General features: G+C 38.5%; 1 protein-coding gene and 1 long non-coding RNA gene across 8 annotated transcripts in view; one reads left to right on the top strand and one right to left on the bottom strand.

The window, feature by feature from the left end:
• Positions 1-8,840: 8,840 nt before the first annotated feature.
• On the bottom strand, positions 8,841-15,931 carry LOC134158752 (uncharacterized). 3 transcript variants are annotated; one of them, XR_009962891.1, is made up of 3 exons: positions 15,434-15,931; positions 14,482-14,644; positions 8,841-12,281 (listed from the first exon to the last, which is right to left on the bottom strand). It is a non-coding gene; the product is annotated as an uncharacterized LOC134158752 (long non-coding RNA). The 3 variants fall into 3 exon arrangements; XR_009962889.1 differs by having other exon boundaries at positions 15,252-15,931; XR_009962890.1 differs by having other exon boundaries at positions 15,688-15,928.
• The window catches only part of BNC2 (basonuclin zinc finger protein 2), a 341,698-nt gene continuing 330,964 nt past the window's right edge, over positions 15,291-26,024 (top strand). For 3 of the 5 annotated variants that reach the window (XM_062608994.1, XM_062608998.1, XM_062608999.1), the window contains exon 1: positions 15,291-15,334. In XM_062608994.1, coding sequence (XP_062464978.1) covers positions 15,323-15,334 — 12 coding nt within the window. In that variant the 5' untranslated portion in view covers positions 15,291-15,322. Of the gene's footprint in view, positions 15,335-16,277; positions 16,429-26,024 lie in introns of those variants that run through there. The other 2 variants (XM_062608996.1, XM_062608995.1) reach the window with 2 other exon arrangements.

A 26,024-nucleotide genomic window follows, 5' to 3' on the forward strand; every position in this document is an offset into this window, starting at 1 on the left:
AAAAAAACTTGTTTCCATTTTCTTGCCACTTATGCTGACTAGATACTAATCAACCTGAAGTTATGCAAGGAAAACAGTGGTTTTAGGGCAAGGGGAAGTAAAGGATTAACCAGGAGGTCAGAGATTTATGAAAACTAGACCTTTCAGACTACAGACTTAGTAGTCAATAGCAATCTACTTCCTGAAAAGTAGAATCAGTACTATCTTGAGTAGTAAAAGCCTGATACTTGATGTCCTTGAAGCTTTGCCTCTTACAATGTGGCACTGACGTTTGTCAGGTTTCTAGTAAGTAAATAATCTATTAAATTTGCGTAATGCTTTCTAAGCTGAGAAGAGATGGGAAGACCTTTTGTAAAATAGTAGTATTTTCAACTCATGCCATACACAGGCAGTCCAAAAGAGTACAGAGCAAATCCTATGGGCTTCCATACTTAGGGGGCCTTCTGAAGCTGAATCCTCTCTGGCTCTCATTTTTTTTTCTGCAGGCCTGAGCATGTCCTCCTGTGGTACCCTGTAAGCCTTACTTACTATATGTGTTTATGGCAGCAATTTAGTCTCCTTATGCTATTTTTCACACTGATATTTAGTGAGTACATAAATTATTTCCAACCCTAACTAGTCTATGATTCTATGTGAACACAACTTCTTTGAATAACAGACTAAAAATTTTTAGGCTTTCTAACAGGCTAAATGTTTTTCTGTGTATATTTTTTTCCTAAATATTTGTTTTCCATAATCAGCGACCCTACTGTTGACCCTAACATGATCTTTTTTCTGCAGGTGTTAGTCTCAGCAGTTAACCAAATGCCTCTTGGTGTCTTCTCTGTGACTCCTGACCATCTTTGCGGTCTTCCTGATGGGCCATGTTTTCCTTCTTCATCCCCTTTGAGATTTGTCACTTTATTTTGCTTCAGCTTGGCTGGATCTTATCAAAACTTTTTTTTCCTAACCACTTCTAATCTGTTGCCCTGCAGATTTTCCCTTCCCTGAGTCTGAACACCTTTATACCCAAATTCTTCCCGCACTTTGGTGAATTGGTACCATCTACCTCTTAGTTGGCGCCTTCTCAGAGTTCTGTATGAATGACTTGCTTTCATAAAGGAAGAAGTCCTGTACTGATGCAGAGGTTTATTACAAAACTTTCAGTAGCTGCAAAGGGTTGATGCCTTTTCATTGTTGCTCTTATTCTGAAGTAATATAAAATACATAAACCTAAAGTAGGTATTAAATTGACCAGATGTCTTTTTTTGCTCCTAAATATTAGAAAGGCATGTGACTTGCTAGTTGTATTTGAATGTTTTTAGGAGCACACTTTAAGGGAAGGAAGAAAAGCATGCACATAGAAAATGAAAAAACATCTTAAGACATTGTGATCATTACCCCAGTATTTTATTTTACTACATGATGCAAGTCATAGCAGTGTGCATGCCATTTCTCTAAAGTAAAATATTTTTATTACTTTTCACTAGTAGTTATGTTGCATTTAGTATAAATTTTGAGTGTTAAAATCTTAAGGGAAATATTTATTCAATATACAAAACTAAATGAAAATGAAATTTAAAAGCATCAAATACTGACTTGAAAGTGAATGGAAGAAAGGTGTTTGAGGGCAGGCAAATGAAATTACAGTGGAAAATGAGAAATACTATAAAAAAAAACTGTAAAAGATTGAAAGATAGCTGAATATATCCCTCAAATCAGGAAAGAAAACTCATGTGTAGATTGCATCGTGGAAAACAATTAACTTACTATACTAGAAACAGGGTGATCAGATACTATTTTTTTACCTGAAAAAAATCACATTAAAAGTGAAAGGTAGGAATAAGCAACAAAGAGAATGTACCCCTCTCTATTGTGCATCCCTGTTTATTTCATATGCAAGCTCTTATACTTATCTGTTCCACATATGCAATTTTTTTGCTTTCATTTAACATGGGGCTTCACAGACGTTCTTAGGTTGCCTTGCATGGCAATCTCCCATTTCCCTGTCTTCACTACAAGCTATTAAATGGATTCTGTACACTGAGCTTCTTTGTTACTCTTCTCACAATCGTATGTATCTCAGCAATGTTAACTTGTATCTATCATCTACTGTGATGGCTCAGCCTTCATAGCAGTAAAAGAGAATACGTTGGAATGGTTTAGAATATTTCTACAACTACATAAAGATTTACCCTGCCATATATTTACACTAGATGCAACAAAGTCAGGAAATGCACCTTGTATTTGGAGCAGAAATTGGTAAGATTTGCACAGAATTCCACAACCACAAGAAAGCTTGATTCCCTGCACAGAATAAAGATTTTTGGTTTTGCCAAAACCTGCACTATTCCAGTGGAGTATACATAACGCCCACTGTGTTCATCCCATAGCTTTAGCTGAGTGTACATCTCTCTACACCTGTTAGTTGGAAACTTCTTATAACACCCATTTTACACACGAGGAACTGAACGACAAAGAACCCGTAACTTGGCTGAGGTCACAGAAAGAAGGAAGACAAAATTGTACCCCTTTTTCCCCAAAATCCCTGGGGTGCCCCAAGAGACATTCCTTCTCTACAGTAACTGCTTCTAGTATCTGCAGATTTAGTATGTACCTCTGGTTGTTAACACAGTTTTTTTTGGTTTTGTTAACACGTAAAAGTAAGAGCAATCTTGAAAAGTACTTTTGTTGATACAAAGAATTCATAATGTATGTTAAATTGAAAATATTGACCTAGAAGATATGCTTCCTACTACTAAAAGGCACCCCAAAGTATGAAGTATACTTACTAACGTAACGTATGTTATATAGATTATTTTATGTGGAAAGTTAGTGTAGTAACTTATCTATTTCTATGTTAATTTTGTTTAAAATATTCAATCTTTTTCCTTATTTTTGATTGATGTAAGAAAAGAATGTCTCAGGATAGAAGGGGAGAGAGTGAAATGTGTCTTGAGGGATAAAAGACATGCTGTACTGAATGTTTGTCTTTGGACATTATATCATTTAAGACAGAGAGCAGAGGAAGAAGAGGTGAGAGAACACAGCCATCTAGGGTAACTGGAAAAGAAGTCAATACCAACATGAGAAAATGGCAGACCATTAGAAGAAGGAGAGAAAGCATTTAGATAAATAGGTCACTTGGAAGTATTAGATCAGTTCGAAGGCAAACTACACTAGGACAAGCAATTCTGAGCATTCACGGAAGAAATTCTGCAGCAGGATGAAATTAAGTGCCTGAGTCAAATAGACTGTCTAGAAGTACAGCTGTCAGCATTGTTAAGTATTGAGATTGAATGACTGGTGTCAACAAGTGTTCTTTAAGCTATTTGCTTATAATTAAACATCAATACACTTTTTGTATACAGATAATATGCTAAAGATATGTAAACTGCATTATAAACCAGTATCATAATAAACTTTCTGTTGTGGTTTAAACCCAGGCAGTCACTCAGTACCATGCAGCCTCTCGCTCACCTCCTCCCTTCTCCCTCACCCAGGGTGGGACAGCAAGGAGAATCCAAAGAATGCAAAACCCATGGGTTGAGATAAGAACAGTTTGATAACTGAAATACAATACACTACTACTACTACAGTGGGAAATAACAAAAGGAGAGAATATAAAACTAAAAGGGAAAAAGAAAAAAAAAACTAATAAGCACAAGTGATGCACAATGCAATTGCTCACCACCTTTGACACCTAGCCTGACCCTGCACCAATCTGGGCCTTCCAGATGACTCCCCTCAGTTTATATACTGGGCATGACATTGCTGTGGTATGGAATACCCCTTAGGCTAGTTTGGGTCAGGTGTCCTGTCTCTGCTTCCTCCCAGCTTCTTGTGCCCCTCCTCACTGTCAGAGCATGAGACTGAAAAGTCCTTGATCAGGGTGAGCACTACTGAGCAACAGCTAAAACACTGGCATGTTACCAGCATTGCTCTCAGGCTAAAGCCAAAACACAGCACTGCACCAGCTACTAGGAAGAAAAATAACTCCATTCCAGGAGAAACCATGACACTTACCCAAAGTGTTTGTAAAGTAGTTAATTACTTCCTGAGATGGACTGCTAGTTCCATCAAAGAGAACTAAAGCACTTAACTTTTGTTCACTCCATGCATTCAGCAGAATTTTGAATATGATCTGCTTCCACTTACTTGCCCTTCTATCAATATTAATAATGGAAAGAAAAGATAGAATTTATTTTAGTAGACAAAAAAAACCCAAACAGGTAATATTAATATGTAGAGTCTGAAATTTCTTTTGAAGTATAGGCCAGGTCTTAGTCTGAATTTAATTGTGGTACTTTAGAATAAAAGAGCCCTATGCTTGTGCAAATTAAAGCAAATATATCTATTTGTCTTAAGTACTACTATAATTGATAACGACAACATTATTGCTTTCAGTTTTGCTGTTTATTTCAAATACAGTACACTGACTAAACAGCAGGCAGAATCAGGTAACAAGTGGGCATTCTACATCCTCATTGAAGACCTGTTTTTTCTAGCACACGCCCAAGCTTTTACCCAAAAGTGGGAAAAAAGAAAGTCTTAATCTAGTGTATCCAAAATAAACTATTAAAGGTCAGTAATAGGAGCTGTATGTCTCTTTAATCATAACTACTTCCCTTCCCAGCTCTCAGCATGGAAACCTGACTGCCAGTTGAACTGATTTTAGTGACAAATGATTGAAGGAGTTCACAAGACACATAAACATCAACACAAATTACCAACAGGGGATTAAGGATACACATTCTCTGTTAAATGGTGCCTGAGTTCTGCATTAAAACATAGGGTGAAATTGTTTAATACTCTTGACCTACTATGAAACTTAATTCACAGATCCAAACTTTGTGCAGAGTTCGTTTGCATTTCCTGCAAGACTCGAAAGCTTTTATTCTTGAGGCTCTGTATTAATAAAGAATACTGTAACCAATTTTAAATGCTGAAAGAAAAAAAAAAGTCACATTTAGATGTCTGCTACTATGTGCCTGAGACAAATTAATTTCTTCTAATATACCTGTAAACTTTGCAGCTATTCAAGTGTTACATATCTTTGGGCATCCTTTATCTGAATGCTGTCTAATCTTACTGTTTGACTTTAATCTTGCTGCTTACATGAACATATTTCTGCAAAAAATACTTTTCTAGTCTGAACAGACAGTCCTATAAGTTTCACAAATTCTTAATTTTGGCTGTGATATGAAATGCATTTAGTGAATATCACACTGGAGAGATCTCTTATTTTTTTTCTGTCAAGAAGACAAAACAATCATCCTGCCCTCAGACCAAAAATTACTGCTTCCTGAGAATACAGTGATTTAAGAAATCCCCAGTCTAGATATGACTTAAGTATTGCATGTTAGTTCTAGGCCAGCCAAATGTCTTTACTGTGGTTAGTGGTCTGCAAGACAGTGCTTAAGACTTCAATTTGATTCCCTGCTTTTGCATACTTGACCAAACAGGCACCTTCATGTCTAATATGGCATCATTCACCCAAGAATCTCTGAAGATGCTCAGCAAGAAAATTATGAACTGTTGTCATTCTTAAGGTGATTTTACAAAGAAGGACCCATGCATGAAATAAATTTTTTAAACTTAAGAATACATCATTACAGGAGAGCTAGTTTTTATTTATGTTAATTGTTTTTGCTACTGTTAAGCAAATGAACAACTCTATGTGAAGCCTAAGGGAGCTTAGCACTCTCAAAAATTGTTCTCCTGGAAAGGTCTGTGAAAATTTTCTTTTCTTAGAAGATAAAGAAGAAGGCACAAGTTTTTACTGTTTTGTTGATGTAACTTCAGTGTGCTATATTGGCAAGGCTATGTTTAAACCTGAATGGATAGGTTTTTTACACTACAAGCTAATTCTTCACAGACCTACCAGGCTATTGAAAATGGGTTTTGAGAGTGATGTAAAAGCATTTATTAGCCTGATTTCTGTGATGCTTCATAACATCTGTACTGCTTTCATAACTGAGATGGCAATCTTTGGATGAGCAGGGTCACTACCTGCTCAGCTGTGTCTTGAAACAGATGTCATGGCTTCTTGGAACAGAGGAATTTTGACAATTGTTAAGGTTGATCATAATTTTAGTTACAACTTTTATGACAGACTAAAGTGTATTTTAAATGGCCTTGATAAACCAACAGCAGATAAGAAGGGACTCTTTAAAAGTAACTGGTAAAGAATACCACAGAGTAAGATAAAAATAATAATAATAATAAAAGTTTATTGAATATTGTGGACCACAGTAACACAGATACATAAGTTAGAGTGGAACACAAACTGAGTAGATGAGTATGACATTAAAAAGCAAATGCCATTTTGAGCTGTATTACTAAGAACATTATATATAAAACACATGAGGTCATTACTCTATTGTATATGCATCATGTGAAGCTTCAGCTAAAGAACTATTTGCAAATGAGTCCAGTAAACTTGCTGACCTATATAGTAAGTTGAGTAGTACTTAGGGAAAAGCAGCAAGAGTGCTAATAGTTTTCAGAAATACAATCCATGAGGAATGCTGGTAAGAAAAGGCATCGTTTGATCTATGGGGGAGGTGGAAGTCTGAAAAGAACATGATAAAGGTTTTCCAGTGTTCAGAAGTCTGCTATGAAGTCTGTCTAAGATAAGGACAAAAAGGAACCAGTTTGTTTAGAAGTAATCAGTTTATTTACAGGGAAAAAAAAGTATTATGTTTAGCTATTAGGAGAACCGAAAGGTAGTGAAGTACTGGAGTAGGTCACTTATGGAGGGTATAATATGATTTAAAAAAAAAATATTCTGGACCACTATCTCTTAGAGATGTTCTACACATACTAATCTTGTCTCAAAACAAATTAGAAATCCTGAGATTTCATCCGAATCCAAAATTCTGCAATTCCGTTGATTCAAGGTGACATACAGCCTGCATGCATCCAGTTTAAAATGAACATATCTCTGTTTGCCATATACAGTGGTGATGCTGAATGGTTTGTCTCCTGCTCACCATCACAATACTTGCTTTTCACCTAAAAAGCACAATACCAGTAACCTACTGCTACATTATATTGACAGATTTATTTTCCTGGTATCAGTGATTAAATTTAGAATCTAAATTATTGACCTAAACTTTGTAACAATACCATAAAGAGTTTTAAGGGTTGGAGGTAAGTGAAATTGTTTCAAATAAGGCAAGTAATTGCTTTGAATAAGGCCAATGAGAAAATGAACACGAGCCGGCAGTGTGCGCTTGCAGCCTAGAAAGCCAACCATATCCTGGGCTGCATCAAAAGGAGCGTGACCAGCAGGTCGAAGGAGGTGATCCTGCCCCTCTACTCTGCTCTTGTGACACCTCACCTGGAGTATTGTGTGCAGTTCTGGTGTCCTCAACATAAAAAGGACATGGAACTGTTGGAACAAGTCCAGAGGAGGGCCATGAGGATGATCAGGGGACTGGAGCACCTCCTGTAAGAAGACAGGCTGAGGAAGTTGGGGCTGTTCAGCCTGGAGAAGAGAAGGCTGCGTGGAGACCTCATAGCAGCCTTCCAGTATCTGAAGGGGAGCTATAGGGATGCTGGGGAGGGACTCTTCAGTAGGCATTGTAATGATAGGACAAGGGGTAACGGGTTCAAACTTAAATAGGGGAAGTTTAGACTGGATATAGGGAAGAAATTCCAGGTGAGGCACTGGAATGGGTTGCCCAGGGAGGCTGTGAATGCTCCATCCCTGGCAGTGTTCAAGGCCAGGTTGGACGAAGCCTTGGGTGGAATGGTTTAGTGTGAGGTGTCCCTGCCCATAGCAGGCGGGTTGGACCTAGATGATCTTAAGGTCCTTTCCAACCCTAACTATTCTATGATTGAAATAGAGTGAAGTATTATAAGAGCTAGAAATAGCTCATTATGTTTTTGTTTGATGCCTTCTGTCATGAAATGAGGTATTGTGAGAGTTGAATTCTCAATGAATAGATTTTCCTCTGCAGTCTGGAAAATTGTGTCCATTGGTATGCTTCTGCAACAGGTCTTCTGAATAAATGCCTCCTAAAACTGTATGTGGAGGACCAGATGTCTGTCTTTCCTCTGCATAAATGTGGCGCTCCAGTCAAAGATCATCTTTTCTTTCATATACACGATTTATTTTAGCTCCTATTTTAAAGTAATGATTACAATTTCATCAACATCTCTTACAAAGTAGTAAGTAATGCCTCTGTGGGTGGGGGGTGTGTGTGAATTTGGTCTGTAAAGGAGTAACACAAAGAAGCTGAAGAAGTTACAAGGAAGTACTTGTCTTTTAAGAGAAATATGTGAAATGACTTACAAGAATGCAGACAGTAACTATCCAGCTTCCTTTTAAAAATGTGACTTGGACTGTATTTCAACCATTCCTTAAACTTTCAGAGGGAAAAGGAAAAAAAAAAAGAAAACACATTGAAACCCTAACCTATCCTGCATTATTAAAGGCTGAAACAGGAAATAGCAATAATGTTATGGGAGGCACTGACAATAAAGCTTGGATTCATGTACTTTCCAGGCCACCAAAACCAACAAGGCTGTTACTGCTAGGCATATAGATCTGAAGATCCAGCTTATTCTGTTATCATTCTGTTATACACTATGGAGTAGTAAAGCTGGTATTTTGAGTTCAAGTATTTGCTAGTCGTGTCACTGGACCAATGATGCTGAGTAACTGCGGCTGAGATTTTGATTTTGGAACAGTTGTCAGAGTTTTCATCTCACAGTTTGTGGCATATCTTCTTCAGTAGTAACACACTAAGTTTGCTACCACTGCAACACTCATTTATTGGCAGTAACAGGTCAGGCAGAAGAAACTTGACTTCAGTGGTCTGTGGAACAACATTGTCACCTTAGACTTTTTCAGAGAAAGAAGAAGGTGGGGAGATTGAGGAGGTTAGCTTCTTTTATGCCTTCTAGTTTTTTGCAGCAACTATTATAATTGTTTTGATTCTGAGTGTTAGAACATTTCAAATTATGGTGTCTAGATCACAAAGCCAATCAGAGTATTACCAACTTTTTTTTACTTACATGTACCAAACACAAATAAGTCTTTTGCTTGTATACAGTGTGTTTGCAGAAGACATAGGGCAGAGGATACAAGCACATGGAACTCAGAAATCAGAAATAGAGGGTCAAATTAAAATGTTCACCATATACAGTATAGTTTTACAAAGAGAATCTCAGTTGCTACTGATGCCATGTTCTGAGAATAGCCAGCCTTTCAGGGTAAGTATTTCATGAATAATTGTTTCTAGCAGTTCTTCAAATGGTAGCTTCCTTTGACTCTTCTTTAGAGCCATTGGTCAGTCCTCTTCATATTTAGCTCTGCTTTGAGATACTCACTGACAGTACTGTTACATTGGATTACAGAAAGTCTGTATGAGTATATTTGTAAATTAACTTTCATAGCAGAAAATAACATTTTTCTCTCCTTGAAATAAAATACGACTGTCCTGCCCTGCATAATCAATACTAAAAGATCCACATTTGAATTCTGAATTGACTTCACATTTTGAAATTTTAAAAAGAACCACCTAGCCAACAGTTCTGTATTTCCTTTATTCTCCTTGTACATCCATTCACACATAGCATATATTTTTTATTAATTTCACATGCACATATATATATATGTATGTATACATACATACAGATGAAGTCAATTTCGTATTTTTGATTCAGAAAATTCAACTACAGCATACACAGATTTGGAGAGATTGCTCCAAGATCCAAGACCAACCCTTTGGATGTGAAATCAAACTAACTGGAAGTGGGGCAGCCAAAGGACAGAAAGGAAATTCAGAGCTCTATCTGGATAGCACTGTCAATTCCAAACAGTATTTGGCTGATGATCCTATGATCCAGTGGTAGAAGTGCATGGATAAAAAAGTACTATAAAAAGGAAAGTAGTTTTTTGGATAGAACTATTTTCATTTCCTACTTTCTCTCTACATTCCTCATATTTTAAACAATGCCTATAGCAAAGTCTACACCTTCGTTTTCCTACTGCACCTGGCCACAATGTGAGAAAGAAAAGAAGTCCAGTAGATGTTGTCAACAACGTATTTTTATGCTAAAGAGCAGAAAGAGAACTTGACATTTTAACTACTTCTTTTGATGTGAGGCTTAGAACCAAGCTCAAGTTCAAACAAGAACTATTATATCTGCTGTTAAGAGTAGCTGAATCCTCTTCTAGGAGAGCTTGAAATCTAGAAGTTGGTCTCTTTTTTTTGTATTTTTGGATTTTGTCAACTCTTTTGTCTTCTTTCTGTTGACATGAAGATCAAATTATATTTTAATATTTGAAGCAATTATAAACAAAATAGAAAAGGAATAAAGAAGTTATGATGCATCAGGAATCATTATGCCATGTTATTTAAAGCCTCCTTTAATGTTCTGTACTGTATTCAGCTTAGGTCGTAGCATCCATTTAAGCAAGGTGAAATAGCAGAAAAATTATTCTGCCAAAAGTAGGGAAATCTTAGCAGTAATCTTTCAAGACTGGACATGACAGATTTTGTGACTTGCCATGCAATATTACATTTGATATTTTTGTTGCTTTTAAGATGCTGAGTTACCAGTCATTGTTAGCTGTGACTGGGGCATTTTATTTGTTAAAACTCATTTAGGAAAGCAAACTAAGTGCAGAAATGCTCATTGTAAGATACTATGATAAAAGAAGTAAAATCCCATCAAAAATTAAAGTTCAACACTAAAGCAGTTAAACTGCATGAGAAAAAAGAAAGATTTTCCCATCATGCTTACAGCTAACTCTCCAAGGCAATCACTTTTGAATGGAGTAATATAAGGAAAACAAATGGTAAAACACTAAGAGAACTGAAAAACATTGAGACTCACTTGGGAAAAATACCCTCAAGTGTTATATGAGATAAGCTGAGACATATTCCAGAATGCATATAGAACACTACGTGTGGTCTCTGACTAGCAATTACTGAGCTATATAAAACAATTTTGATGGACAGAGATTGGAAGTGGCAACATAGAAAGAAGAAACTTCAATCTAGAGAGCTTTTAAATGTAAATGTGTATATTCTCATTGGAGAAACTATGACCATAGAACTAACAAACAGATCCAAACCATGTATTTTTGCTTTACTACTTTAAGCAAGTTGCTGAAACATATTGCACTTTACAGTGGGTTGAACAGTTTTCTTTGCTCATGTTTAAAACCTTCTAGTGTCCCTTACAAAAGCTGTTGTAGTACTACAAAGTAGCATCTGTATCTATTGCTTTTAATATATATTCTTTCAACTGAGCTCATAAAGTACTGGAAGTACGTTTGTCTTTAAGAACATCTGCTAATGCATTTGGGAAAGTTCAAGATAAATCAAACTGTACGGTAGCAACCTCTAGAAGACAGAAAAGACTGGGTACAGAGGATATGGTACAAAAAGAAAAAAGATGGATATGCTGCAGATAACCTTTTTTTATCTCAAACACCATTATGACTGAGAGGATCTAGAAATACTTAAGTGCTGGAAAGACTTCAAATCACCTTCGTATTTTAGTGCAAGGGGCAAGGGGATTAGCTGATCTTAAATTCTCTGAGTGACAAAAATGGTTTTTGACTCAGAAAACTAAAGTATCTGCTATTATTTGACACACTTCCATGAACTTTGTACTACATTTTTTCACTTGGTTAACAGGGGTTAGAAAGTTCTAAATGTAAATGAAATCAACAGTAATACTGAGCACAGGAATTTAATATAAATGTTCAATATGCATATAGATGTTACATCCATAAATATTAATAAAATTAATAAAAATATTAAGACTTCATAATGGTATTGGTCTAAAATGTTGATGGTTGTTTTTATGCTGGATTTTTTGCTTTACTAGTTGTGGATTAGAGAACATAAATTTTCTATCAAGACGACGCAATTTCTCATCTGGAGATTCTTTCTACTGGCAAACTGTAGATTTCATTTACATTTGAATTATAGTGTAATAACTATAGAAGTGCTCATTCTCACTTTGTCAGACATCAAAATATGGAGGATTTCAGTTTGTTATGTTACTGTAGCCTCTTGTATGCTACTAGTGCCTTAAGTCTCACTTCTGCTATGTTGGTTGGGCACATCCTCTGGACAGAACCTCCAGGTCTGCAAAATGGGCAGAAGATTCAAGTGAACCACAAATTCCTTATGTGAGTAGGAAGATCAAGACAGCAAGAAATACCACAATGTGGAGACATCACAGTTTGGATGACTTATATTTCCATTCCTCTCAAGCTGCAATTCCTACTCAGACTCTATCTCAAACTTGCAATTTCTCAGTGCTCCAATCTGGAAAATCAAAATGAAAGTGAAGAAAATTACTTTTCCAACTAACTTTGTTCATGCTAATTAATCCCAGACCAATGAGTACTATTAATTCTTTATAGTGGGTATAACTGGTTTTGAAGAACAACTACGGTGATAAAGTACTTGTAATATTCCCGTTGATGAGGCTGGAACTAAGAGGCACTGCTTTCTTCACTAACAAATACTGTTAGTCTAAAAGGCAAGGCAAAGTTTAGGCTTTGATCCTATTCCCTGCAACCCTTATGCAAAATTTAAGATAATTATACACTTTGAGATGTCATAAGGCAGTCCTGATAATACGGTTTGAATCCAAACACTGTTTTCTGAGGTGTGTTCATTGAGCTACAAGGAGAGATATGTTCTCATTTTCTGCAATATCTATGACATGTGCTGATGTCACAGTCACCACAGCAATATAAATAAAAATCACTGTGCAGGTGAATGGTACAGTATTTTAACAAGGGCCCCATCTTGTTAGGTTTACCTCAGAATGTCTCACATAGTAGGGAAATTTGAAAGCAAAGACATTGCAAATTTAAAACACTACTATGTATGTGACTAAAAATGCAACTACAAAGATGCAAAATTTTGCAAAAGCATGGAGCTTGTTTAGTCTACTAATAGTGTATATCCTAATGTCACCAGTTAGCTGTTTTGCTGCTGATTCTTTGAGCAGAAATGTCTTATTCCACAATGTTTATCCCGTAATCCCATACTGTCAACCCAAGAATCAGAACTCCCAACAGCCAACTTGCCTCCAGCTATTTTACCTCCTCAACAGCTTTCAAGAGGCTGTAATGCACTGTCAATACAAAAGCTACTGGCTTATTGACAGATGGAAGGGAAAAAAAAAAAAAAGAAAGAAAGAAAAAAAAAGGGAGGTTTAAAAAAACTGAATTAAGTATCAAGGAAGATAACAAAGGAATGACCCCATGAGGCTTTATTAGTTTTTTCCTACAAAATGACTTAAAATGTTTGACAATAAAGTAACAGGAAGCTATTAATAACTGTGGTACACTTAACAGGTTCTTTGAAGAAACAGATTCAGATTTTAGGTAATTTTTTTTAGTGTGCGATATAGATTATTATCACTGTAAGCTACTGGGTTTAGTGCATATAGGAATATGTCCTTCAAATGCCTAGCCCCGGTTAAAAGAAAACCTGCTTTTCCAAATTTCTTCCACAAAGTATGTTTACAGCCTTTGAATCACTCCTGTGAAACTGTATGAGCACAGACTCGCCTTATAATGGGCATGGCATAGCTTTACTTCACCGTGTGACCATGCCTTCTGTGAGCCAAGGTTGCAGCACTTCCTTTTTCATCTGCATCAAGCTAGCTTGGACCCTCCCTTCCTCATGAGAAGACACGGATGTGAACTTGATAGGGCTTTAACCACTAGAGGGCTGTGTGGACACAATCTTTTGGCAACTTTTGGCCCTTCACTGGTTCAAAAGGGCAAACGCGTTTTTCTGTGCGATAAAATGCAACTCCGAAATAATTAACTAGCTTTTTCTTATCTCTCGCTTTTGACAGAAAACACAGCAAATCATGGCTTAATTAGTCCTGTGAAATTTTAAATGACCACAAGTTACTCAAGTTGGTCATGGAACTTGTATAAAAAAAACCCAAACAACTAAATCCCAAAAAATGCAAAATCCTTTTGAATGGCTGTCTAGGGCCTGAAACATGCTCGTTGAGCTCAAGATTCGAAATTAATCCTGATCAAGTGTGGACACTGAAAAAATCCTCTCCATAAGCTGATAATATTATGTCTAATGAAGGTACCTGACACATACCCAGAAAACAACTAAGTTTCCACAGAAACACACACAACGTTGACATATAGCCAGCCAGTTTTTGTGAAAAGCTGGTTTTGATATTGATACAGATAATGTACCCTTCCCTCTTCCAACATACACTGGAAATGCACAAAGATGGCAAAATATGGTGAAAAGCATAGAAACTTGGTGATTCACAGGGACATGCTGCTCATTACATTAAAGAGTCCAATGTAGTTTTAGTCCTCAGAAGATTAGATAAAATCAGAAGGGCTAAGTAGCTACCTATTTCGCACACTTGACTCATCTGTCGATTCTCCTATGTGCCAGTGCGGTCATTAAAATGTCCATCCACACCAAACGGGAGATTACAATATATCCTGGTATTTGTATTTCATGTTACCTGAAAAGTTCTCCTAATGCTCACTTTCTAAACAGTCATTCCTACTCTCGTGTTTATACAGAGGCTGCGGAAGGGAGCCGATCTGGGTTGAACTAGCGCATCCCAGTGCATTTTTTCACAGGCAGGACACGAGGGGTGGCCTAACAGGCTCGGCTGCCGGTATCTATAGCACGTCTAAAGCATGACAGCCTCCCGCCACCTTCCCTTTGCCCAGCAACCCAGGCGGCGTATTAGGTGTCTCCCAACCCCTCGACGCCGTGAGAGCGGGGGACAGGCAGGAGAATGCTTTAAAGCGGCCACAAGCGGGGATAAGGGAAGGTTTCGCAGGGGAAGAAAGGGCGCCAAGCCGGGGACGAGCGGCCCGCAGCCCTTTTCCGGCCGAGCCGCGGACCAGGCAGGGAGGCGGCCGCCGCGACCAGCAGCTAACGTCAACACCTACCTTCTGCGCCGGGTCAAGCCCAGCGCCCGGTGGTACGTGTGCGGCCGCGGGAGGGCGCGGAACGGCGCTCACTCCCCACTGCCCCCGCCACCTTCCCAGCGCGCGCGCTCCCTCAGGGGTGGCGCGCGCGGTGGCCGTTGTGTGGCTGCGCGCGGAGGGCCGCAGCGCCTACGTTTCGGCGGCGTCGCTGGGGCAGGGTTTCGCTCGGTTTGGCTGCGTGTCACACACAGATGTGACTCTTGTCTGTTCCCTGCAAACGTACAACCGTGACCGCTCACCTCCTCCCGCCTCCCTTCCCCCCCCCCCCCCCCCCAGCCGAAAAAAAACCCACCCTTTGACAAAAAAATTCTTCAGATCCCACACCGAGCAGCAGCCGCCGCCGCAGCAGAGCCCCGGGAGCTGATGGAGCAATGGGTGGGAAGCGGGAAACCGGCACCACAAGCGAAAACTTTCCATCTGTTTAACTTTTCGCTTCCCTTCTAACGCTCTCCCCTCTCCCCCTCGGTTCCTTACTCCCTCCTCTGGGCTACGCTTTATTTTCCGTCGTGTCTTTTCCCCTGTCTCAGCCCTCCCTCCACCTTTCTCCTAGCTACTTTCTCTCCCGCTCGCTCCAGCAGCGCCTGGAGCTCGTAAGTGAGAAGCAGCGGGAGAGACTGCAGCCGCTGCGGGAAGGAACCGGGCGGAGGAGCGGGAAGGAGAAAGGGGGAAGAGGGAAGCGGGAGGCAGTAGGGCGGCTATCCCCGCGCGGCACCGCCGGTCGCCCTTACCGCAAAGTTGGCGGCAGCCGCGGGGCGTTTTTGACAGCTGTGGGCGCGGGCGGCCGCTGCCGCAGCCCCTGCCTGGGACAGAAAGTTTGGGCGGGAGGGACGAGGCAGAAGGGGTAATTTTTTCGCACCCCCACACTCTCCCCCCCGCCCCCCTCCCCCCAGTACTCCTTCCCTCAGGCTCTCTGCCTGCCTCCCTTGCTCGAGAGCGTGGGGTTCGGAGGAGCAACGCTGCCCTCGCAGACCTACTCGCAGCGTCACCCCGCCGCCTCCCCTTCCCTAGCCAAACAACCCAACAACTAACCAACCTGTGGAGGCTCTGACCCGAACCTGGGTCCCTCCTTCCATCACTTCCAGCTCTCTGCCCAAAGCTCTTTTTTCTTTCTTTCTTTCGTCCTTCGTCTTTCCTGCTCGGACTGAACTTTGGGGGTTGAAGTTTTGGAAGAGAGAAAAAGGGCGGAGAGAGAGATTCTCGCTCCTGCTTTTTTTTTTTTTTTTGGGGGGGGGAGGGGGGAGGGAGGGGTGGTGGAGGAGGGGGGAATATTTTTACTTTTAAAATCTATTTTTTTAGCTCAAATCACCTGAAAGGGAGGGGGGTTGCGGGGGGTGGTAGTAGAGAAGGAGAGAGGGGGAAAGAGAGCGAGAGGCGCTGAGAGCCCAGAGGCAGAAGGAAGGGTGCAGGCACTGCCGCTGAGAGGAGATCGAGAGACAGGGGGTGCACTTGACAACCAGCATGCAGAGATGGTAAGAAGTTTCCAGCAGCCTTTCGTTTTCATTCTAGCTTTTACTTTGGTTTGATTTGATTAATAAATTGTGCAGTAACACAAGCAGCCCAGCTCGCTATCCGGTGTGCTTCAGCCTTCAAATAAACAAGGAGCCGGGGAAAGAGAAGAAGTAGGATGATAAATAAATAAACCAGTCCTGTGCTGCGTGGATTGGGGGAAAAAAAGACTAAGAGGCTGTGCTAAAGTTTTAAGTGAGTTTGGGGGGTTGAAATAGGATGGCCACATGCTTTTTACCGCCTCCTTACCTCCATTAGAGATGAGGGGCTAAGTTAAAAAAAATGTGCGTACGTAGGGATGGAGAGTGAAGGTGGAGTGGGGTTGAATAGGACATACGGTGATCTGGTCTCTTTTGGACACCACGTTCTGCTCGGAAATGACTAAGGTTTGCACACAATGTAAGGTAACCTTTGAGAGCGGAGCAAGGAGCTGTGTGCATGTGAAGCAACGCCTGCGGCAGGGAGGCAGAAGTGTAAATCCACCTTACCTCTGTAACTATATTTGTTGTGCATGCGCTTGCAGTTTGCACCTCTCCAATCAGTGGCTGTTAGCAGAACTTGCAGAGTTAGGCTGATGCGCTGTGAGGGAGGAAGCCCCCAAAAGCAACTTCGAGCGAGTTTTTTCCTGCGTATTTCATGCGCTGTGCAAATGTACGTCTCCTTTACAGCAGGGGGTTTGCAAAGCAGGGTTGGGGCTTTCAAGATCTCTTAATTTAAAAATAAAAAAATTACAATGACCGAGGACCTAGTTTGACTGTTTGCCTGGGTTGTGATGTGAAGATAGGTTAAACAGCTGCGAAGAACAGGCACGTTTACAGCCATGCCTAAACGTGTAATTATAACTGTTCCTATTAACAAGTGGATTGACCTCAGTGCTGAGCAGTGATCAGCCCTTATTCAGTGAAGTAGTGTATTTTCAATTTCTGACTACTGCATTGCTTTTAGTCAGCTTTTTCACCTCGCTCCAGGGATGCTACGTATCTGTCGTGTGCGCTTTGAATATGCATACATGCACATGCACACGCACGTGTATGTATACATGTGTATACATACGTGTATGTGTATGTATGTATACACAGCACTCAAACTATAGATACAGTGTATGTCTGTGTGAATGGAGAGCTTGAGATGGATTATTTGTATTTTCTTCTCTTCCTAACATGACATGGCTTGTTTCAGTGATCAAATCCACAATTGGAGTGTAGGAGATGCAACTGTCAAATGTAGGCAACACACACACACAAAAAAAAAAAATTGGGGGGGGGGGAAGCAGCATGTGCCCAGGACTGTGGTTACAGTAACGCTGACAGAAATGAAAGTGGTTTTGAAAGCAGCATGCAATTTATGACGATTCCCATTTACCTTAGAGTTAAGCTGTTGTAAAATTGATGCACAAAAGATATCATGTAATAATCTGGTGTACCCAGGATTAAAGTGGCAAAGAGTGTCTTTTTGTGTGTATGTCTGGCCGACAGTTAAAATGGTTTGAAGCTATTTTTAAGTAAGAAATCAAAGCAGGATACTACATACTTTTTTTTCTTAACTGGTATGTTAGCTGTGCATTGGAGTTAATGAAATATTTTTCAGTGGACGTGGGCTTTTATTTTTCATTATCTTACATTTCCCTTCTGTGTCATAACCCATCTCCATAGATGAATTTTAACATGGGGTAGCATTTTTTGTCAATGTTAACAGTTTACTGAGTTCATTTCAAACAGTAATATTTAATAAGCCTGATCAGCAGGTCTGCACAAGAGTACCAAGTTCCTGTAAAAGCATGTGGAACTTTCCTTGCCCTCAAAAATTGCAGGAATTTTTAATCTGAAATTTAATGGGCTATATGAGCTGTGTGATACACTGCAGTTTCATTTTAAGCTGGCTGGTATTAATGAACCATATATGTCTATATATGTTCTGCTTTAAATTTTTAAAGCACATGAATTTTAAAATTTATTCACTAAATATTTCCAATTATCCATCTTTACCTGATCCAGATGCAAAAGAAAATCTAAATGTAATTTATAAACTAATTTGTTATGGGCAAATTTTGAAACTCTGTTAAGACCTGAGATTGTGAAAGTGTTCCTTAAGCACACATCTTACACATATAACAGAAAAACGCTGCCTTGGTGTTATTTTGTAAGAATACAACACTATGGTATTTTAGGGGGGAAAATGAGCAGATCTATACCTTTAACCAAAATGAATTTTTGTTACTGAGGTATTTGTGAAGGGTGTGTGTGTGATTATATTAAAGAAAGTAAAGGAACAGACAAAAGCAAAGATGACTGTATATTAAAATGTAAGTGTTACAGTTTGAATTTTCTGGTGCGTTTTTGAGTTCAGTGCTTTACATAACATTTTGTCCTAATCTTGCTTGCTGTCAGAGATGTTTCATGGTTGTGCAATTGCTGCAGTCAAGAATGCCAATTTGCATTCCAGGAGTGTCATTTGATTACTTTTATCTGCACAGCTCGAAGACCAGCCCAGACCTCTCATTTCATCTTGCCATGTCACAAGTCAGTGCTGTGTCGTCTTTTCAAAAATCTGCCTGATTTAGACAAGAAAGAAAAGTACTTTCATGTTGCAGCCGCAGTCCCCTGCTAACTTGTCAGCAGCAGGATATGATTCACTTGGGCCCAGAAGAATGGTACAGAGATGAGGGTTAGGCGGTTCAATAAGCCCATGGACAGGTAGTGTGTGACCTCCCAAGAGAGCTTAAGTTAATGAAGAACAGGTCTGCTTAGTTCTTCACACTCTGACCTGGTGCTGTCCCCACAGTTTTCTTATTTGATCTTTCCCAGCAAATTGATCTTTTCTAGTACTTTTTTGCCTTCCAAGTTAGTCCTTATGGGACTGAAATTAGCAGAGCAACTTAAGTTGGATAATACAGCTGTTCAGAAAAGAAGAAATTGGACACTAGCTCATAAGAGGGGGAGGGGAACGTGAGCTATTCTTTCTGTGGTTATTCAGAATTCTTTTTTTTTTAAGTTTTATTTTAGAAAACAGCTGTATTACTTTGGAAGTTTGCTTTCTTATTTATAGTCTTATTTATAGTCATCCATATATGGATGGTCCGTTGCACACCACATTAAATGTGTATCGTTTAAATAAAACAAACATGCTTGCAGCATAGACTGCAGGTTTGCTTTGGTATTTGTCAGTTGAACTTGCTTATTAGAACTGATTTGCTAGTCTGTAATGAGGCTTTTACAGTTGTCGTAAGACATTTTAAATATCAATTGCACATGCCAAATATGTTATTTATAGCCTTCTAAATAACTGTAATACCATAGTATCCAATGCTGAAATGCAGTGGAGATTAAACAATAAAAGCCATTACAAATGGTATGTGTAAATATTATGGTAGGTGAAAATATAGTCAGCAAATTACTACTGGCATTACTGGTTCTCTGGAAAAAACAGTGTATACCAACATTGATTTTGAACTAGAACACTCTGTACTTAAAAAACCTGGGTTCTGAAATGGGGCTATGGTATTATCTATCATTCTTTTTTATATTCTTCTGCTCTTAGTAATTGGAAAATGGAATGGAGTGTGCGTGTGTGTGTTCAAGTACATACATGGCTAGGCTGCCAAACAATGTAAGATTTCTAACTAGAATTTAGTAAATGTGAGTTGGAAATTAAGAGGGTCTTTAGTATGCTGCACAATAATAAGTAGTATTTAATGTTCTGTATTTCATCGCAGATGTTGTCACATATTATCCACATACTTTCAAGTTACAGAATTGAAAACATTGCTGAATGAAAACAAGTACACTTATTATGTAAGGGAAATACTGCTCTATCTCTCTCTCAGTATTGCTTTTAAAAATGGGAAGGAACTGTAAAGGATCATTGATCAGTTAAGCTTTTCTGAAGAGCTAGACAGAGCTTCTTTATTTTATTAGATATGCAATAGGTAAGACAAAGGGGAAAAGTGTTCTGAATAAGGGAAGGCTGATTGCTAACTTTTTTCTGAGCTAAAGGTTTACAACTTACTTAGGCTTTGAAGAGGCTTTGTTCTACCTTACATATATATACATGGATGTCAGTGGGATTTGGGCTGACTGCAGATCCTGTCAATTTCAGGCAAAAAGAAATGACCAACAGCAAAGTAATTACATTAAAACAACTCCAAGTGAAACACTGGATTTTATGCAAAACCAAAATTTATATTTTTTTTTCCCCCAAAAGGTGGGAGTTTCTGACAGTGGCCCTTTTCCTTTTGCACATTGAACACTGTCACAAGAATCTGAAGTCTTTTGTTAACTGAATATTGTTTAATGAAAGAGTCCTGATTTCCAGTCTACAGGTTTGCACAGGGCTTTTGATGTGATTTGATATCCACTATTAGTATGTGTTAGGAAAACACAAAACAACTAGGTTGTATCTGTCATTTTAGAAATGTGTATCACTTCCTAATCTAGCCAGGAACTTGTATTTAATTTGGAGGAGTAGCATTTTACATAGCTTAATAAAAAGCATCTGTTTAAACCTTGTGTTCTGTGTCAGTTTCATCTCACCTAAATTCTGACATACGTGTTCTGAAAAGGCATTGATCATAATTGCTGCTTAATATTCATATGGCAGCTTTTGCAAGCATTACATTGGACAAACTTATTTACCATTTAAGTAAATTGTATGATCCAGTGAGATAAACTACCAGATTTGTCTCCTTTATCTCTTGCACAGTAGCTCTAATTATGTGCCTTGCTAGTAAAAGCCTTTATTTGTTGATTATTACAATCTTAGTACACTCAGGAGTTCTTCTGTAATTTAATGTGGTTGTTCAAAGAGCTTCTCTCATTTTAGAATCTTTCCATAGTACTCTCACCACGTTATAAATATGTATATTTCATACTCCATATACATAGGCAAATACTCTTATTCCAGGTAAATCAAGGGGTTTGAGAGAATTCTTTTCATCTGCAGCATCTATTTCAGCACTTCTGTGTTTAAATACTTTATGTAAAAAACCCACAAATTTGGGTAAGTTCAATCAGATTTGTTTCTGATTTGTTACTTTAGAGAGTTTTGGGGTTTTGGTGTTTTTTTTTTTTTGTTTTGTTTTGTTTTGTTTTTTCCCATGTAGTTACAATGTTTAACTATGTACTTAAATTTTTGTAGAATACTATAAAAAGCTAGAGAAGTTTTAAAAACATGGCTGGCCATTGCAATTATTTTTAATTATGAAAAACAGAATGCTCATAATGCTGATTTTAAAGTCACAAGCTAAAAGAAATCAAATCGCATAAGCTTACCACTGTAAAGTTTTTAAGTCACCATGGTCTGGTGCACTGTACAATTGGTTATGTCTACAGTTCTGCTGCATATAAAACTTAGGAAGCTAGGCCTGTTAGAATTCTTCAGCTATGGGGAAAGTTTTAGATGGTATGAAAGTGTATTACAGACTGTTATCAGCTGTAAATGAAGCTGAGTGTAGGTACAACACACATTATGCTGTCACTGGAATCACACTGAATCAGTTGCAACTTTATCATATTTGTCAAATATGCATTCTTTTGAAAGTTGTGATTTGTGCTTTTATTTTTAGCCAGTGCTTTTTAATGTTGAATACAAAGATGTAACAGCAAACACAAAACATTTTTCCCTTTTTGTGACCTGACATTTGCCAAAGTGCTCCATGCTGAAATTTCTTTTCAGTATCTTTTCTTTTTTTCCAAAGCCAGACACGTACCCAGACACAAAAGCCTCTGTGTATAGCAAGCTGTTTTAAATATTGTGATTCGACGATGTGCTGTCCTTTCTCTGCTTGAGCCGAGGATCTCTGCTCAGTGTCTGTGGATTACCAAGTCCCTTCTTTATTGTACCTCTTGTCAGCTATTCCTATTCATTTAACCTTTCATTAGTGTCTGTGCAGCTTCACTGTCTGGAAAGGCAAGGAAAAACCTAAAGGCCTACTGTCACAGTTATTAAATTTCTCCGTTACATCCCAGCAACCATAAAGGAGTAAGAGTCAACACTATTGTCATGCATGCTGCTATCCTGGGGTGCAGCTCTTCTGTGCATGTCAAGGACATGTGCCACATGTTGATAATGCATCCCAGGGATAAATGCACAACATGGGGGGATAAACCAAGACTGGCACTAATGAGCTTTGTAGGAGTTATTGCAAAGACAAACAGTTGTGACTGAATTTTTCTTAAAACACCGAAGAGATGGACTTGCATTAAGTGTTGCCAAGGCTTGCTTGTGAGGTACTTGTCAATCATGTTAGTTTCATTTAAGTGCCACTTACAAGGTGAAAAAATGTTTTCTATGACTTAAGAAATGTACTGCTTTTCCTTTTTTTTAATCTGTCAGGATAAAATGTACTTAAGGAGACCTCAATAATGCACTATATGACTATTTTTGCTGTTTACTCATTTTTCGATCAAAACCTGAAAATCCTATCAAATTGGGAAAAAAAGAAGTCAGCAAATAGAAGTTACAATGTATTTAAAAATATTCCTGTTAGCAAAGTTTCAAATTCATTCTTGGTGTTGTAAAAGCATTGACATAGTTTTGTCTGAAGCATAAATTTTGTTGAGGATATCTAGGTGCATCTAAGTAGTTTCTTCTACATTCGCCACCCAAAAAGCCAAAATCATTAGTTAGGACACTGCTTTCTCATTTTGCTAAGGCACAGCTTCCATTTAGTCCAATGCAATATTCATATACATTTGGCCTCTAAAAGTCCTGTGTAGCCCATCTTACCTACATTGTTAAATCCAGCTGGAACCTCAGCTCTCAGTTTCTACAACGGGAAAAAATACATGCTTATTCGTGACCTCTCTTTGTTGACCTTTTAGCATGCATCTTAATTACCTTTTCATTAGAATATTATACATAACTTCATATGGCTTTCATAATATTTTGGATATTTTGGTCAAAACAAAGTTAGACCTACAGATTTATAGTTAAACTATAATAACTCCACTTAATTCAATGTAAAGCATAAGGATCTAGTGTTGGTTGCATTCATGGCAAAGCTGAAAGTGGTAATAAAGCCATTGAAGTCAGTGGAGTTATGTGAAACTTGAATAAAATCTAGTCACCTCCTTTGCACTTTGCGTATGGCACGCTAAGAGGATTTTAAAGGTGATAGGCCACAGGAAAATTCTTACAGCTTCGTTGCTAAAGATGCACTATTTAGGTTGATATCTTCAAAATGTCTGTGGTTGTCATTAACAGGAGTTCTGAGCTTTTTAGTTTTTCTCTGCATTTCTGATATGAAAGAAGTGAAGCATGGCTGCAGCTTTTGCTTTAGTTCATAACATAGAAGCCAAAGTGACGAGCAGAAAAGTAGCTGATTGTAGAAACAAGTGCATTAAAGAAAATTGTGTTTGAGAGAAAATTCAACAAAAATAATGTTTTTATTTTCTTTGAACATTGGGAGCATGTAATGCTTTTCCCAGATTGAAAGAGAAGCTGATTTTGTGATCTGAATTACACAAATACTTAAATGGAACAAAATCTTCAAACATGAGCTGGAACAAATGTCATGGTGCCCTTAGTTTAAAACATCATTTCATTACTAGACTGATACTAGCTTTGGTGAGTCTAAAACTTACTACATGGCTTCCAAATCAAAGATGAAAGGGCCAGTTAGGAATCAGGTACATTTTCCTGTTGAAATGTAGTATTTGACATTTAAAAAGATGCGCTCAGCATGATGAACCACTTCTCTTTACTGCAACTAGCCTGGTGTTTTTTACATTAAAACAAATTCGAAATTGAATTGCAGTATAATAAATTTAAGATAAATTGCTTTGGAAGTCCTGATTAGTGCCATTTTTGATCCAAGAGAAATACTTAGAATCATAGAATCATAGAATAGTTAGTGTTTGAAAGGACCTTAAGATAATCTAGTTCCTCCCTGCCATGGCCATGGACTTCCCTGAAAGCACTTTTTTTCCCCTTTATTGTTAATACATGTCCATTTTTATTGCTGAGTAATTACTTCTGGAGTTGTTTTGATAGACTCTTACTGGTCTAAATCCACTGGCTTTGTTGTGGCAATATGCCAGTTTTATTAAAAAAAGGTTTTGTTATTCACCTTAGTGTGAAGTGACTGGTATATTCCTAGTACTAATCAAATGGGCGTACACCCTGTCTGTATGTTGGAACACTTATTGTTATGTACAGTAATGTGTAGTCTACAATACAGTTGGGCAGCGCTTTTATGCTAATCAGATGCCAATTATATTTTTCTGAAGGCCTACTGATAATACTTAAATTTACAGAATGAGAATCCTAAAGCGGATTGTGGGAAATGTTTTGCTGGTTTGCTGAAGATGCTACAAGTTAGTGAAATTTAGCAAATATTATGAGAAATTACTTAATAGTGAAAACTTACAGGTTTCTTCTGTGCTAGGCCATGACTGTATTCCACTTAGCATTTGTATTTTGAGTTGGCTTTTGAAGGTACTTTGTTTCTGATGTCCCATACAAAACACCTGCTCAAAATAAATGGCACTACAGGCCAGTTGGCTAAGTGACTATATAAGCAGTGTGAAGAGGTTGAGGAATTTATGTTCTTCAATACAAAACTGGCAGTAAGTTTTTGTCAGCACTTTGGTGCAAATATTAAAAAGCAGTGTCTGAAATGGTACATTAACTAAAGACTTCTAAGGGAATTAAGTCTGAGCTGATACAATAGACATAGTAAGACAGCAAGAAAGTAGGAGCAGGAAGCAGTAGCAGGTAAGTTATGTGTTATTTAAATGTTCCTGCTTCTTAAACTGTGCGCTTTTTTTGACTTTTTGCCTCTGGAATGGAAGTTACAATCTTTCCTCTTACCCACATGTAATCTGTAATACCTTGCATATCAGCAGTGAATTTATAAGATGGTGTATTTCAGTTATTTATAATATCAGATTCCATAAACAAGAAGTTCTTCAATTGCTGAGTGGTCACTCAGACACAGTGCAGCCATGCATCCTTTTTTAGTGTTTTTCAGAACGCTGTTGGCAGTATAAGGGCAGCAAGGATGGGAGTAAGCTACTTGGTTCTTTATGGTTTGGCTTGGGGGGTCAAGAAGTGGCAAGAAGCTCTTCATTGTCTTCTGCTGATTGGTAGCTTTTGTGAATACTTTAATAGTAGTCTTTTGATTAAAAATACGAGGAAAAACTCTGTGATGCTGGTAATGGCAGGGAAAGAGGTGGGTGAGGCTGATAGTGTAACGGGCAAGGAGCTTGAAAAGGCTTACTATATTGAGTCACCATAGCAGCAGGCAGGATGCTTGCCTCTTTCCTTCTCTGCGTACCTTCCCTGTCTCTCACGTTACTTGTGTGTGGAATATCGTCCATAGGAGTGGGCATATGGGGGGATGAGTTTTGCATACTGTGAGTTCTCTGCATTATTTGGAAGTCACTGGTCTATACAGAGGATCTGTGAGCACATTAGGTAAACCTGGAACATTATGGGCAGTTGATGTCTTCCCACTGTCAAAACAGTGAGGGCCAAAAAAAATCACTTTTCTCATGCAGTTGTTACCAGGCCTATGAAGAATCTCATCACATTAGACTGAACAGTTTCAAGAGAGAAACTT

This window comes from Pezoporus occidentalis, unplaced genomic scaffold (assembly GCF_034315485.1).
Source record: "Pezoporus occidentalis ecotype Australia unplaced genomic scaffold, CSIRO_AGI_Poc_V1 ctg133, whole genome shotgun sequence".
NCBI lineage: Eukaryota > Metazoa > Chordata > Aves > Psittaciformes > Psittacidae > Pezoporus > Pezoporus occidentalis.